The following is a 14,276-nucleotide window of genomic DNA, read 5'->3' as shown; positions in this document are numbered from 1 at the left end:
TCGGACAGTTACACTGTTACTCACACAAGCAATGAGAATCGTTGTCTTTGCGATAATCAACCACAAGTATAAGCACCGTCACTATGCTTCAGTCAGCGGGATGGTCCTGCAGTGATACGGACGGTAGGGGGCAGCGGCAGAACTTACATTACTAACGAGTGACCGGTGATCCAGGCCCTGCAGTTGACCAAGTCAGCTTCTTATACTGCATATGAGAGCGTGCTTGCTTACGACTCGTCACTGCAGAGGAACAACGCCGCATCCGCAATATCTTCCGGCCTGCCTAGCGAGTTCCAGGGGTGTCTGCTCGCCAGCTGCGCTTTGTTCGCCGCATCATCGGTGAAATGCTGAATCATGGGACTCTCAACGAAGCCCGGACACAATGCGTTAACATGGATGCGATCTTGCGCGTAGTCCAGCGCCATCTGCTTGGTCATGCCAACAACGGCAAACTTCGAAGCTGTGTAGACTGGAGTGTTGTTCAGCGCAATGAGGCCTGCCATCGATGCGGCATTGACTGAATAGACAGTGACATCAGTGGCAGCGTCTTACACGACAGACAAGCGATTGGAACTTCATTGACGTACCAATCCAGCCTCTTGTCCGCTCGCCTCGTGCATTTGGCTCGCGAGGTTCCTGGGCGAGCATCTGCTTCAGAGCGTACTTGCAACACAGCCAGACACCGCGGCAGTTGATCGACATCGCCCAGTCAAAGTCCTTGGTAGGCAGGCTATCGCAGCGAGTCTGCATGGCGTGGCTAGTCTCCACCTGAAGAAGGATGGATAGCAGGGTCAGCTGCGCCTTAGACGATCTCGAAGGGCTAATATATCGTCTCGCTTACTGCGACGCCTGCGAAGAACAATCAGCCACATTTGGGATACGAGTCGGAGTGTCTCTACCAGCATAATTGCATATGATGTCGAGTCTTCCGCCCCACTTGACAGCCTGCTTGACCAAATCCTCGATCTGACTCTCATCAGTCACATCGCAGCTGACGAAGGTGGCACTATCTTTGCCGTGCTGCTTGCTGATTTCGTCTTCAACACCAGCGGACTTCAGATCGGCACAGATGATTCGCGCTCCAGAATTAGCAAAGCGAATGGCTGTGGCCTTTCCTAAGCCGGAAGAAGCTCCCGTTATCACAGCGATACGGCCTAGTAGCCTGCTGTCCGTTGTGGGAGGCGACATGGTCTCGTTTGAGGGGAATTGGCTCAACGTAAGATCGTTAGAAATACGTCAACAAACACTAGCTGAACCTCTCCATTAGACGAAGGAGCTCTGAAGGTATGCATGTTGTCGGCCAGCCCGAACCTGCACCGAGGTTCTGGATGAGGGACAGCCTCCATGAGAGTCTGGTGGTCTTGAAACCCCGCCCGCCACGGCAAGGGTATGTGTCAGCGTTCGTTGCTGTATCAATTTCCAGATTCAGTCTCCTGCCAAAATATCATCATGAGGTAGTCCATCGTTCCTGTAGACAGCAGATGACCTCGAATGTGTCTAAGTTGTTGCCTAAAAGGCAGGGATACCGGCGATAAATCCCATTTCAACATTGTCTGGCATACATGTAAGCTGTTCCAACGCCGATGGCGCTCCGCAAAGGCTTGGTGACAATGGGAAGCGTGGCCATGGTCAAATTCACCGACCCTCGCTGCTTGTTGATTGTCAATGCAAACCCCACTAACCCGGTGAGCCGAGCACCGCGAGTACCAGTAGCAGTACCAGGAATGGTAAGGAGTCTGTATCGACATCAGTACACACAAGAAGAGTTCTATAACCGTTACAGACCACACGGCTAAGTATTAGCACGCTTAGTCTGCAGGGTAAGTCCATAAAACTCCCTCGCCGCAAACCGCATCATCTCCGCTCCAATATCGAACACGCATAGTACACTCTTCATCCAGACATCTCCCAGGATCGTCAGGCCGCCCGAGTTGCTCTGCACGCCACTGATACATAAACCCTCCTCAACTGCTATCACGAGATCTGCTACACGTTAGCTGAATTGGCCACGTAATCGCAACAGGTAACAGTGAGCTTACCCGCAGGATTCGCGTAGAAGATCTTGTTCGCGATGCTCACGCCAAAGACTGGCGCAGTCGCCGTGCACTCAACGACGTAGAGACCATTATCTTCGTCAAAAGTGCCCGGAGGGTCGAAGAGGTCCGCAACGCCTGAGGCGACGTAGTCTGCAACCATCACCAGGGTGCTTCCGGAATCTACAATCGCTGGATACGGCCCGTTGGCCTCGGTGTCGCCCACGATGTTGATCTTCCGTGGGTTCGTGGGTGGATCTGAGAGGTTGTAGGTGTTGAACTGCGTATTCGGGCTTGCCGCATAGGCATATCCGTCAATGGGAACCGTGTAGTAAGTGTAGACGTACTGTCCATTCGAGTCGTTGACGCCGTATGGTAAGATAGGTACGCTGGCAAAGCCAGGCGAGTATGGCACATCTGGAAGGCCACCAAATGCCATCACTCCTCCTTCATCTGCAATGGCCATGCTGTATACTGGCGGAACCCCTTCGGTCTGCACCAGATTGTCGAAGAGGGTATTGTACTTGAAAGCCATCTGGCCGGGATCGTTGTCAGGATCCGAGCCGGGATAAGCAGAGGTCAAGCTGGAATAGGCGAAGCCGACCAGACCAGAGGAAATCCCATCGCCGGTCCATTCGGCGTACTCGGCGATGGCGAACTCTTGACGATCAACGGTGATACCGCCGATTGTGAAAATCTCGAATCCCATGGTGCCCGTCAGCCGCTCACCGTCTGCATAGCTGATATTGAAGTTCTGATCCTGTAAGGGCCCGATGTATGTTGCTGACTGCTCGTACGGTGGGCCGAAGCCGCAGTCGCTCTGAGCGCCATATCCGCAAACGAAGTCTGGAGCAACCAGCCATGGGTCGCTGCTGCCCGTGTCAACCACCATCTCGAAGCTCTGTCCACCCACTGTGACTTGTGCCAGGAATGAGGAGCCGGCAGTGACAGGCGTCAGATTTATCGAGCCGTTCTGCGACAACTTAGCAAGGGCTCGCACTCTTCGAAGGATGTCACGAACCGTCGCTCTTACTACACCTGCCTGCCGCCTTAGGGCTTCCGCGTATATCGAGCTTGGCGTCCACGAGGTGGTTCTCTTCAGGTTGATAGTCTTATCCGTCACTTGTAGAGGCGACAAGGGAAGCTTGACGTCCCGCGTGGGAAGCTCAACGAGGTTGAACGACTCGCTGACTCCCGGAAAGTCTGGTATGGTACGCTGAGCCTCGTGAGCCATCGCTACACCCACTAACAGCACTAAGCCTGCTGCTGATACCGCCGCCGCCATGCTCAAGCCCCGATCTGAGACGCGATGTTTACGAGGTGAATGCGAGCGCAAAAGCCTGAGAGCAGCGACGATAGTTTCGGCTCGCTTCGGTGTAACGATCCTCGAGGTGTCGTTCGGCGAGTGTTCAGCATTGCCACTGCTGAGGCATCGTAGCAGCGCTTGTAGGTAACAATGATGATGCACAATCCCACGTATGACCGGCTGCTGGCTGTGTTGCTCCCATTTCGGCAACACGAGGCTGGAATGTCGCTTCGATCCACCCTGCGCACAAAGGAATGGAACACAAAACAGCTTCCAGGCGATTGCACGTTGCACGAATACCCACATGCTCGGAGCCTCGACGATGTACCGGTGCGCCGGATGGCTGAGGAAGAATTAGGATCTATTCGCTGTAGGATGTCTAACGTCTATGACTGCTCTATGTCTACCCCTTAGGGACGGACAACTTCATACGAAGAACACGTCGCTTTTCGCCTGCTCTGTCGCATCAGCATCGCTGTGATGCAGCAATGAAAGCGCGCTCACCACGCGTTGCGGCCCCGGACGCCATTGCCCGAGTTTGCATCGCCGGCACGCATGTATGCAACCCCAGCAAAGATAAACCATAACTCCTCCGCTCCATGCTGAAGATGCCGCCTGAACAACCATTATGAACTGCGGTGCCAACTCATTACCGGCTTACCACAAAGTGTAGCCACCGTCGATGAGGCAGTTGTTACCAGTCATGAAGCTCGATCCGTCACTGGCGAGGTAGACTGCGAGACTGTTCAAGTCGTCCACCGCACCGAGCTTCTTCAACGGAGTGTGATCAACCCAGATCCTCTTCTGCGCATCAAGAGCCGGCACACGGTTGAGAGCCGTGTCCATGTAACCCGGGCTGATGGCGTTGACGCGGATGCCGTAGCGTGCCCACTCGGCAGCTACGCTCTTGGTGAACTGGACCACTGCGGCCTTGGATGCGTTGTAGCAGGATTGCTCTTGCGGGTAGTTGACGACGGAGCCGGACATCGAGGCGATGTTGATGATACTGCCACCCTTGCCACTGCGGATCATCTGAATACCGCATGCTTGGTTGGTGAGGAAGGTGCCGGTGACGTTGATGTCGATCAGGCGGCGGAACTTGTCGTGAGGGTACTCCTCCGCCTTGATGTTTGAGCTACGAGCAGAAGCGTGTTAGCAGGCATCAGGAGGAAAGAATCCGCTCCGGGCTCGCACTTACTCTGCAATGCCGGCGGCGTTGATGAGGATGTCAAGCGCGCCATAATGGTCAACCACATCCTGCACGGTCTGGCTCATAGCCTGACCGTCGCGGACATCGACACGGTAGAAGCGTACGTCCACACCGGTCTGCTCACTAAGCTCTCGCGCCGCCTTGTCTCCGAGGTCTTGCTGCACGTCCATGATGGCGATACCGCGGCAGCCGGCCTCGGTCATGGCCTGGGCCATGTTGAGTCCAAGACCACGCCCACCGCTATGTGAAGGGTCAGTGAATGATGGCAAACCTCTAGGCTGACGAAAAGGCGGCTTACCCGGTGATAATGGCGACCTTGTTGGTCAGGAGGAACTTGCTGAGCGTTGGAGTAATGTGCTCGTATACGGACGGTTTTAGCGGGAACGCCCTCTTCTCTTCATCTGTACCAGGTGGCGTGACTGGACCGGCCGCTGTTGCTGCCGGAACACGGATGGTTTCTTCGGTGCGGTTGCCACCCTCATAGCTAACGACGGGAACCTCTGGGTCGCTCCTCTTGATGCTAGTTGTGAAGGTGGCGCGTGTGACAGGAGCGATGGAAGTTGATGGGCGGCTGATGGCGACGGTGCGCCTGCTGGCGAGTCTCAGGGTGGTTCGAGCGAACATCTTGTGTTGTGGATGTTGTAGGTTGTGGCTTCACTAGCAAGTCCAAAACTGGAAATGCTTGGACGCTATGAAAGATAGCTGTAGATGTATTGGTTGTTGTTCGACGTTCACAGATCACAACTTTTGCACAAAGTGCAAGTGATAGGAATTCAGAAGGGTCAGATTTCTGCAGGTGTTGTCGTATGGTGAAATTGCTGAAAAGTGACAAGATCAATGAATCGTTGAGGCTAGCGCACGTGTCCGCTGGCGAATGGAAGGTAGGTACAGATAGGGTCGAAGAAGGCGCGGTGTCGAATGTCGAGATAAGCAGAAAGCGGTCAAATGAAGCAGGAGTGAGCGAAAAAAAGTGAAGCGTCCCTCGAATGCTCAAATGCTCCCAATGTCTTCAAGCAGGCGCAGATAACGAATGCCGGGGACTGAACGAAGACACGCCGAGCGAGACAAAGACTCCAAGGACACGACACAGACCTACCTTAGAAGGCTGACAGTCCATAGCCAGGCCTCCCTTTTGTACTTGACCGCGGAAGTCGCACTTCGGTCAAGACGAGCAGCAAGACCGCGCCGGACCCGCTTTCTTCTCACCCCTTTCTGAGCTAGAAGCATTCGTGGCAGTGTGGTAGATAACGGGCCGTGTGTCTTCCCCGTCATCAGACACTCAAGCGCGTGACCCGGGAGCGTTGGGAGGGAGCGGCGCCTCAAGATGAAAAGTGGATGGAGTCGATGGGGTCGTGGCCGTGGGCAAAGATTTCTATGGCTCCGTCGCTGCCCCCACGGCACCCACTCCTCTTTCCCGACGGGTTGATAGTGGATCGACAGGGCAGCCGGAGACCCGCTACCCTGGAAAGCGCGCCATGATACTGCGCCAAAATAGACAGGTTCTGCCGGGTAAATTTTAGCAGGTCTTGATCTTCCTATAGCGTCAGCAGCCGCAAGCATTGACTGGCCGCGAGATGAGCGTGAGATGTGGTGTGGCGTCGAAACTGGCGTCTCGGTCAAAGGCCAAATGCGAGAAGGCGATCGTCTGTGCTTGACATTTCGGCAGTAATGGGCGAACAAGCCGAGCCTTCCCCCGTGTCGAGGAGTCGAGGAGTTGCCTCCGAGAGACGTTCGGCACACACCTTCATGATGGTCTGTAACTCCATCGCATATATATACGATAAGCTTGCCACCAAAGGCATCGTGAACGGCATGTGACCACATACTTGCGTATACCGAGAAAGAGCAACCTCTGAAACGCGATCTCACCACGCATGCTCGCGCTTAAGGATCGACAGGTGTAACCGCGTGCTTACGGCAGTACTGGAAGTTATACATGCAGCACTTTATCGGAATAGAGATTACCATCAACATTTTTGGCCGTATAGCTGCTAGTTTGGCTGGCTCGCCCGTTTCCGAAGGAAGTATTAATATGAACACGGCGATCGAGTCGCCAATGCTACTTGCTTGAAATCAGACCTCCTTTGTGCACGATCTCGCTCTTCCCAAGCCTAGGCGACGGCTCAACCAACAGGATGCTTTTGTCTGCCCGTAGCACAAATAAATGGTAGGTCACGTGCACACGACTCTCTTTCTTATGCAGGCAGCAAGCGCAGAACCGCATCTGCCCGGACCATTGTTCAGTGCTGTCTTGTCCATGGCACGATTTTCATCTTCCACAACTTGATTTCAGTACTTGGCATAGCGAACAATCTATCCCCCTGTTGTCGACCGTATCAAGAAAATGGACGAACTATCCACTCTCACGGCGGATTCTTCAGTCTACGGCGGAGCTTCGAACAACATCTACGAGCTGGTAGCGACATGTCAGCGTCTCAGGATCCGAAACCGCTATCCTACTGGACATATCAGGGATCCACCAAGTCAGTCCCAGTTCCCAAAGCCGCCCAAGGACTTCCGCATTCACCCATTGGCCTTGACCTGCCGCTCAATCAAGCGTGAATTTGCACAACTATATGCCGAGCTTGCGATCGTGTCGGCACCGCTCGAGGCTCACATCTACAACTTCGACTTCAGAGCGCTCCTACCGTTCCTGACAGTGTACTCCGCCTTCACATATTGTAAAGGTACGGAACGTCCGCTTAAAGTTGTCTTGCACATAGACACTGTACCGACTTACGCAACGCTCAGTAGGCGACTTGGACCGTGGTGCAGCCACAGGACCTCGATTCCCCACAATCACTCATCATTCGCCGTTGAGGACACTTACTACAATGTTGAACACAAGATAGTCGCCGCCCCTGGTACCATAACGACAAGTGGCGCGACAAGTGCCATTTGCTTAAGCTCAAGTTTTCACGAGTAGACATCCCCCAACCGTGCTCGGGGTGGGAGCTAACTTCGATCGACATGGCTCTATATCACGAGCACAACAGAACGAGAGGCAGAAAGTACACCCTAGGCGCACATAACACGGCGCAGAGGCTCGCGCACCGTCGTGCGGTGCGTGACCGCCCAGCCTAGATTCTCAAGCTCTAAGAGTCCCAACCAGCGAATTTGCGCCCGGCAGGCTGTCACCGACATTCGGAGACTGGTTTGGGGTTGCGAAGGCATGCTACAGTGAATGGGCGTTTGGTGCTGTGTATGATGTGCTCACAATGCACACCAGTGCCTGGAAGGCCTAAGTCTTCCGATTGCTCACCAATTTGCGAGGCTTGTAGTACTTCTCTACCGAGGCGGGCTTGTTTGTAGTCTATTTCAACCTGGCACCGGAATAGGACGCTCTCTGCGACGGGACTGCTAGTGCTCAATTGCTGGCACTGTAGTCACTGCATTGTCAGGACTTCGCCTTTCAATGGTTGGCCAAATCGGTGCTGTCAACATGCATAGCCTTCTCCAACATTACCTTTGACAACAAGCCACCCGAGCTGCAACAGTGACAGCACCACTCCTCCTCACGCTATCCCTGGAATGCTGTGATGGACTCTACGCGCTCGTAGCTTTCAAGAAGGCGGGCAACTTACCGATCCACCACGTAATCCAGCAAGCACCAAGCCGCACACACGCCGACCTCTTCTCTGCCTCCCGCACCAGCAAACAAGCCCATGCCGAACTTGCCGACGTCCGCCGCAGACTGCTCGCCTCAACAGTCCCCTTCACCATCACAATCTCCCATCTCAACTTCAACCCCCAAACGACCTTCCTACAGTCTCTTTACGTGCCCCAGCCAACAATGACCCTTACCCCCAGTCACCGAACCCTCGCACTCCCTCTCAGCTCCATCCCACCCAGACGTCCGCAAACTCTACATCCACCTTGACATCACGCCCAACTACCACCCTTCCCACCTACAACTTCATCAACGGTACACGCACGCCACCTTCACCCACGCTTCCCTCATCCCTACAAGCTCCACCTCCACCTCTTCATCGAGGACGCTCGTTGAAGTCCACATCAAAAACGCCAAATACTTTCCCTTGTACTCAATCCTCATGCTCCCCAGCAGCAGCAGCAGCAGCAGCAGCAGCGAGACTTCCCACCCTCTGCGTAGGTTCCACGATCTCATCAGCGACCTAGGTAATCTGTCAGCGGAGAAGTCGCGGCATATGCGTGCTGCGCTATCCGCGCGGTTATCCGACAGTGACGGTTTTGAGGAGGAGCAGTGGGGCTTTGATTCGGCGTATGCCGGTACGTTGTACGATCTTTTGTTTGGGGGCTGTGGAGTTTGGGCTTGAGGCGTTAGGTAGAAAGGAGGACGCGGAAAGGCATGACAGGGGTTGAGTGAGAGTCATATTTGACGAGCTAGAACCTTCAAGGCGTGGAGTGCGTCAACTCTGGAGCACAAGCAAGATGGACGAATTGGGGCCTCAGAGCATGTATCAGCTTAGTTCAACAACAACAACCAAATATCAAGCTCAAACCGCTCTGATTTGTGTCTCTACTCCCACACTCCCGCTCAAACCACGTTCTCACAACTCATCATGCCCCTCCGGCTCATCATCCCCATAATCCGGCATCCCCCCCGCACCCCCACCCCCAGCACCAGCATACAACTTGCTCGTAATCGGGTAAGCGACATCGCTCAACTTCTGCTTCTGCTCCTCAAACTCCTCCGCTTCGGCAGTCTGCGCGTTCTCCTCCAACCACGCCGTCGCCTCCCGCACCGCCTCGAGCAGCGTCTCCTTGTCATCCTCCTCAATCTTCCCACCCAGACCTTCCTCGTCGTTCACTTGGTTCTTGAGGCTGAACGCGTAGTTCTCGAGGCCATTGCGCGCTTCGATGCGCTCGCGCGTCGCCTTGTCCTCTTCGGCGTATTTCTCCGCTTCCGCGACCATGCGTTCGATTTCTTCCGCGCTGAGCCGGCCTTTGTCGTTGGTGATTGTTATGGACTCGCTCTTGCCTGTTCCCTTGTCGCCCGCGCTGACGCGGAGGATGCCGTTCGCGTCGAGTTCGAAGGTGACTTCGATTTGTGGCTGGCCGCGGGGAGCAGGAGGGATGCCGGAGAGTTCGAACTTGCCTAGCAAGTTGTTGTCTTTGGTCATGCTGCGTTCACCCTCGAAGACTTGGATGAGGACGGTAGGTTGGTTGTCGGCGGCGGTGGAGAAGATTTGGGATTTCTTGGTAGGGATGGTAGTGCCGCGTTTGATAAGGTGGGTCATTACGCCGCCCGTGGTTTCGATACCGAGGGTAAGAGGGTTGACGTCCATGAGGACGACATCTTTGGCCTGTCAATCACGTGTCAGTAAAGTGCATGGGGTGGGATCGTTGTGTGTGTTGGCATACCTCTTCTTCACCAGACAAGACACCTCCCTGCACCGCCGCACCATAAGCGACAGCTTCATCCGGGTTGATGCCCTTGCTCGCTTTCTTGCCAAAGTACTCCTCAAGCATGCTCTGCACCTTCGGGATACGGGTGGAACCACCAACGAGCACGATATCATCGATATCGCTCTTCTTCAACTTCGCATCCTTAAGCACCTGCTCGACCGGTTTAAGCGTCTTCTTGAACAGATCGTTATTCAGCTCCTCGAACTTGGCCCGGGTGAGCGTCTCGGAGAAATCCTGGCCCTCATGGAAAGCTTCGATTTCAATTTTCGTGCTCATCTGGCTGGACAGGGTGCGCTTCGCCTTCTCCACTTCCCGCTTCAGCTTACCCATCGTCTTCGGGTTCTTGGAGATGTCGGTATCGTGCTTCTTGTTGTACAACTTGACAAAGTAGTCCATGACGCGCTGGTCAAAGTCCTCACCACCCAAGTGAGTGTCACCGGCCGTGGCCTGGACCTCGAACACGCCTTGGTCGACGGTTAGAATGGAGACATCGAAGGTACCACCACCAAGATCGTAGACAATGATTTGGCGTTCCTGATCGGTCTTGTCGAGGCCGTAGGCGAGAGCGGCTGCGGTGGGTTCGTTGACGACGCGGAGGACGTTCAGACCGGCGATGGTGCCTGCATCCTTGGTGGCGGCACGCTGGGCGTCGTTGAAGTAAGCGGGGACGGTGACGACGGCGTTGGTGACCTTTTCGCCAAGGTAGGCTTCGGCGACCTCCTTCATCTTACCCAAGATCATGGAGGAGACTTCTTCGGGGGTGAAGGTCTTCTCGTCGCTGTGAGCACGTTAGCTGCAGAACATCAACTCGAAAGGCTTGATATAATGCGTACCCTTTCACCTCAACCTTAACACGTGGCTGCCCGCCCTTGTTGACAACAGTAAATGGGAAGTGCTTGATGTCCCTCTGTACATCCCTGTCGTCGTACTTCCGGCCAATCAATCGCTTGATGTCGTAGACTGTCCGGCCGGGATTCGACGAGAACTGATTCTTCGCTGCGTCGCCGACAAGCCTCTCCTCGTCGTTCCACGCAACCCACGATGGCGTTATCCGGTTACCCTGATCGTTCACGAGGATTTCCACCTTGCCACCCTTCATGATGCCAACACAGGAGTATGTTGTACCGAGATCGATACCGATGACTGTTGAACGCATGTTTGTTAGCGAAGCTCGTGTTGATTACGATGTCGGTCGGAGCATACCTGGGCCGGTAACGGAAGTGTCTTTGACTGGGTCCTGCTGCTGTGCTTGTGCGGAGGGAATCATGCCCATAAACAGCATTGGCGCGAGTAGGACGGCGCAGACGTAGAAAGCGGTCATCCATGGCGATAGTGTTGGCCGTGATGGACGGCTCTTGTTGCGTGAGAACCTCGCCATCGTTGCGGCTCGGTGGTGGTGGTGGTCGTGTGTTGCTTCAGGCCCGCTGTGGTACACCCCAATGGTGGAGAGTAGCTCTTAGATGCCACACACAAGTGATGAGCAGAGTCCAACGGTATGGTATTGATTGTTAGATGGTGTCGCAGACGTGCCAGTGCGTTTTATGTATATGATGGGCCGGGAAAGGCCAGCTTGAAAGAAGAGTTGACTGATTGGCAACAGCGACACCTGGCATTAATTCCGTCTTCGACACTTTTCCAAAGGCCAACTTTCACAAGCCAGCTCTGACATCGAATTCTTGGCAGGGTCACTCACTCCTCTTGCCTTTCTGCCAGCCAATCAGTGTCACCATTCCCCGCTCACACCTCCGCTATCAAATATGGATCGCTTCCAACTCTCCTGCACTATTCACTTCATGCCTCGATCACTTGGACTGAAACTTGGCCGATGGACGCTGTATCTTAAGACTCTAATCAACCAAGAGACCGTAATCAACCAAGATACCGTTGTACTGTGCCCAGTGTCAACAGCTTGAGAGGGCATCACGGCGTTTTCGGATCTCTTCCACACCACAGCATGTCCCAGCGCTCACAACTTCACGAAGCAGCCCATGCTCGGACCCAGAGTGGAAGTCGTCCCACTCTGGCTACGCAGCAGCACATCTCAGTGAGTCTGCAATAGGATACTCTCCACAAATAACAGATCATGATGGGATACTTGAAGCGTTGTTCACTTTCAAACGTGGATGACAAGGTATTGTATTGTCTTTGTATCGTACCTCCTCACTTGGTACCTCGCAAGATAGAGAACAGGGCGAGGACGAAGAGTTCCCGACGCTATTGTGGGATGGTAGGGTCTTGTATCGTCTATTATGTCATCAGGTGTCTTGATCCATCCTAGGAGACAGGACCAAGAATAGCAGTATTCAGCACCAAACCGAAGAGCGGCTACTGCTGGAATCGCTTGAGAGGGCCTATGAGCGTTTCGGAGCAGCTGCCGTTGGGAGAAACACTCCAACGGCACAGTGCCGCCAAACGCTGCTGAGCCGCCCTGGAAATAGTTATGCTCGCCGAGGTTTTGTTCACATGAAGCATGTCTGCTTGTCCAAGGTGGTATTAAAAGGGTTGCGTAAGCCAACGGAATAGCGCGGGCATAGGCTGCTGAGGTGCCTAGCAATGCTGTTTGGCCCCACTACTGCGGTGAAGGGAAGCGTGTCTGCTGCTCGACGGGGCGAACGTGTTGGTATCTCAGCGCAGTAATGCAGGCATAGGCTGCCGAGGCCACCCAAATATTGTCATGCTGAACCCTGGCCATTGACCTGAGAGGCTTAGCGCAACGCTGTGCGCAGCTGGCTCATATCTACCACGCGAGGGCCGCTTTGCAAGCGCTTGACGTCCTCCTCAGACGCCAAATTGGCCGACTGTACGCTCTGCAACCATGCGGTTTCTTCATCCTCCTCTCCTACGGCTGCCCCGTCTTGATCGGCCTCAGTCGGACTGTTATCCTCATGCTTTGCGCTGTGTCGCCGACCATGCGTGGTGGCGGCCAACTGACGTCTCAAGTCAGCGGCATCCGCTTGTGATATATCTATCATGTTGCTGCGCCAGTCATCAGTATATCTTCTTAACCCATAGCCATATCTATGCTCGATCCTACCTCGCCGCTTCAGCAGTAATTCGATCAAACGCCTCCCTCTGCCTCCTCAACTCCTCCTCGTCCGGCTCCGCAAACTCCTCTCCTCCAACGCCGCCATACTGGTTCTGCTGAGCGTGATCTAGCAGCGGGTCACTTTCATCGACCTGCACGACATACAATAAGCAAACTGTCTCAAGCCGGAAAGTGGGATGCTTCTCCACCTACTTCGTGCGAGGAACGCCGATTGAGGCCTAGGCAGGATGCACAGATGCCCATAAAGAATGTGATGGTGACAACCCTTTACAAGCAAGCTAGTTCTACCACCCTGCTAGCTTGCACAAACGCCTGTCACCGAGTCTGCCACTCCCTCGCCGCTGCATGGGCGGACAGAGTGAAGGGCCACTCGTTGGGCATGAGCGGCAGTGTCAATGCGTGATGCGTGATGTGAGGTTGACATCTGCTTGGCTTGGCGGTGGCTTTACACTTGAGATTGCACCTGCAATCTCCATGCTTGGCGGGGAGACATCTCCTTTTGTACGACCATTGAGGACTGTGACACGTATGGGCACACTCTCGCAGCCACTGTGACGTGACGACGAGAATGACAGTCATGGACTAAGAGCCCAATGAGATGGTGATATATCACTGTCAACCAATGTCGACCAGGTGAGTGGGCTCTCAAGAGTACCATGACGGGCTCCTCAGGTTGCTGCACGCCACCCATTTGCGCGCTTCCTTAAAAGGCTGACTCCTACCTTGTTGCTCGTTAATGTTTGATGTTATGCTGCTTGTTGCAATTGCAAGGGTTTGGGTTCGTTGATGGCTCTCAAGCTCTGCCTCAGCCGTATGAGAGAATTAGGATGTGGTACGCGATGCCCGCTCACATTCCAGCTGCAACCACTTTGCCTTCCTTCGGGCAATCTAAGTCAACAGAAGAATGCATGAACTGCAGGCTCGGGCTCCACGGATGTATACCTCCCGCAATCGAGTCGTCATATCAGCAAGGGTGGCCGGATAAACTCGCTGATTCACATACCGACCGCACACTCGGAATGTCCCAACTCTCAACATGAGCGGCAGATCCTAGTAGCTGCTTTGTGCCGTCCGTTTCATGGCAGGCTGGAGTCCATCCACCGCAGCAAGGCCTTGCAGACTGGGGGAAGCTACGTCGCACCCCTCGTACTCAGCCTACCCATTCCGTATGCTACCTCCTGTCAACGACCAGCCTCTGCAAGGCGCTCTCGACGGCTGGACGACTGGATGCCTCGCTTGGCGGCGCATGATCGATATGGAGACTGTCATGCAGAGTGTATAAAGCACGTCAAG

At 54.4% G+C, this 14,276-nt stretch overlaps 8 protein-coding genes across 8 annotated transcripts; 3 read left to right on the top strand and 5 right to left on the bottom strand.

The window, feature by feature from the left end:
• Positions 1–56: 56 nt before the first annotated feature.
• On the bottom strand, positions 57–1,188 carry BAUCODRAFT_144880 (uncharacterized protein; the record flags this gene model as incomplete). Its single annotated transcript, XM_007674986.1, has 6 exons — positions 57–81; positions 148–177; positions 232–517; positions 588–768; positions 842–849; positions 900–1,188. The coding sequence occupies 6 exons, from the start codon at positions 1,186–1,188 to the stop codon at positions 57–59; spliced, it is 819 nt and encodes a 272-aa protein (XP_007673176.1).
• Positions 1,189–1,792: 604 nt separating this feature from the next.
• On the bottom strand, positions 1,793–3,267 carry BAUCODRAFT_144879 (uncharacterized protein; the record flags this gene model as incomplete). The annotated part of the gene is made up of 2 exons (XM_007674985.1): positions 1,793–1,983; positions 2,040–3,267. The coding sequence occupies 2 exons, from the start codon at positions 3,265–3,267 to the stop codon at positions 1,793–1,795; spliced, it is 1,419 nt and encodes a 472-aa protein (XP_007673175.1).
• Positions 3,268–3,683: 416 nt separating this feature from the next.
• Positions 3,684–5,632, bottom strand: BAUCODRAFT_29808 (uncharacterized protein). Its single transcript, XM_007674686.1, has 3 exons — positions 4,848–5,632; positions 4,538–4,789; positions 3,684–4,474 (listed from the first exon to the last, which is right to left on the bottom strand). Exons 1-3 carry the CDS (start codon positions 5,171–5,173, stop codon positions 3,997–3,999), a joined length of 1,056 nt encoding a protein of 351 aa, XP_007672876.1. The 5' UTR covers positions 5,174–5,632; the 3' UTR covers positions 3,684–3,996.
• Positions 5,633–6,807: 1,175 nt separating this feature from the next.
• BAUCODRAFT_337426 (uncharacterized protein) lies at positions 6,808–7,484 on the top strand. Its single transcript, XM_007674984.1, has 2 exons — positions 6,808–7,236; positions 7,301–7,484. The coding sequence occupies exons 1-2, from the start codon at positions 6,894–6,896 to the stop codon at positions 7,399–7,401; spliced, it is 444 nt and encodes a 147-aa protein (XP_007673174.1). The 5' UTR covers positions 6,808–6,893; the 3' UTR covers positions 7,402–7,484.
• Positions 7,485–8,436: 952 nt separating this feature from the next.
• BAUCODRAFT_337341 (uncharacterized protein) lies at positions 8,437–9,089 on the top strand. Its single transcript, XM_007674983.1, has one exon. It carries the CDS (start codon positions 8,602–8,604, stop codon positions 8,842–8,844), a length of 243 nt encoding a protein of 80 aa, XP_007673173.1. The 5' UTR covers positions 8,437–8,601; the 3' UTR covers positions 8,845–9,089.
• BAUCODRAFT_63946 (uncharacterized protein) lies at positions 9,079–11,258 on the bottom strand (the record flags this gene model as incomplete). Its single annotated transcript, XM_007674937.1, has 4 exons — positions 9,079–9,834; positions 9,893–10,715; positions 10,771–11,080; positions 11,141–11,258. The coding sequence occupies 4 exons, from the start codon at positions 11,256–11,258 to the stop codon at positions 9,079–9,081; spliced, it is 2,007 nt and encodes a 668-aa protein (XP_007673127.1).
• Positions 11,259–11,668: 410 nt separating this feature from the next.
• BAUCODRAFT_29803 (uncharacterized protein) lies at positions 11,669–11,948 on the top strand. The gene has a single exon (XM_007674685.1). The coding sequence runs from the start codon at positions 11,695–11,697 to the stop codon at positions 11,848–11,850; it is 156 nt and encodes a 51-aa protein (XP_007672875.1). The 5' UTR covers positions 11,669–11,694; the 3' UTR covers positions 11,851–11,948.
• Positions 11,949–12,642: 694 nt separating this feature from the next.
• Positions 12,643–13,226, bottom strand: BAUCODRAFT_144876 (uncharacterized protein; the record flags this gene model as incomplete). Its single annotated transcript, XM_007674982.1, has 3 exons — positions 12,643–12,913; positions 12,972–13,114; positions 13,176–13,226. 3 exons carry the CDS (start codon positions 13,224–13,226, stop codon positions 12,643–12,645), a joined length of 465 nt encoding a protein of 154 aa, XP_007673172.1.
• Positions 13,227–14,276: the final 1,050 nt, after the last annotated feature.

This window comes from Baudoinia panamericana (assembly GCF_000338955.1).
Source record: "Baudoinia panamericana UAMH 10762 unplaced genomic scaffold BAUCOscaffold_2, whole genome shotgun sequence".
Lineage (NCBI taxonomy): Eukaryota > Fungi > Ascomycota > Dothideomycetes > Mycosphaerellales > Teratosphaeriaceae > Baudoinia > Baudoinia panamericana.
Note: the sequence above shows the minus strand (reverse complement) of the source record. Positions and strands in the feature narration are given on the sequence as shown.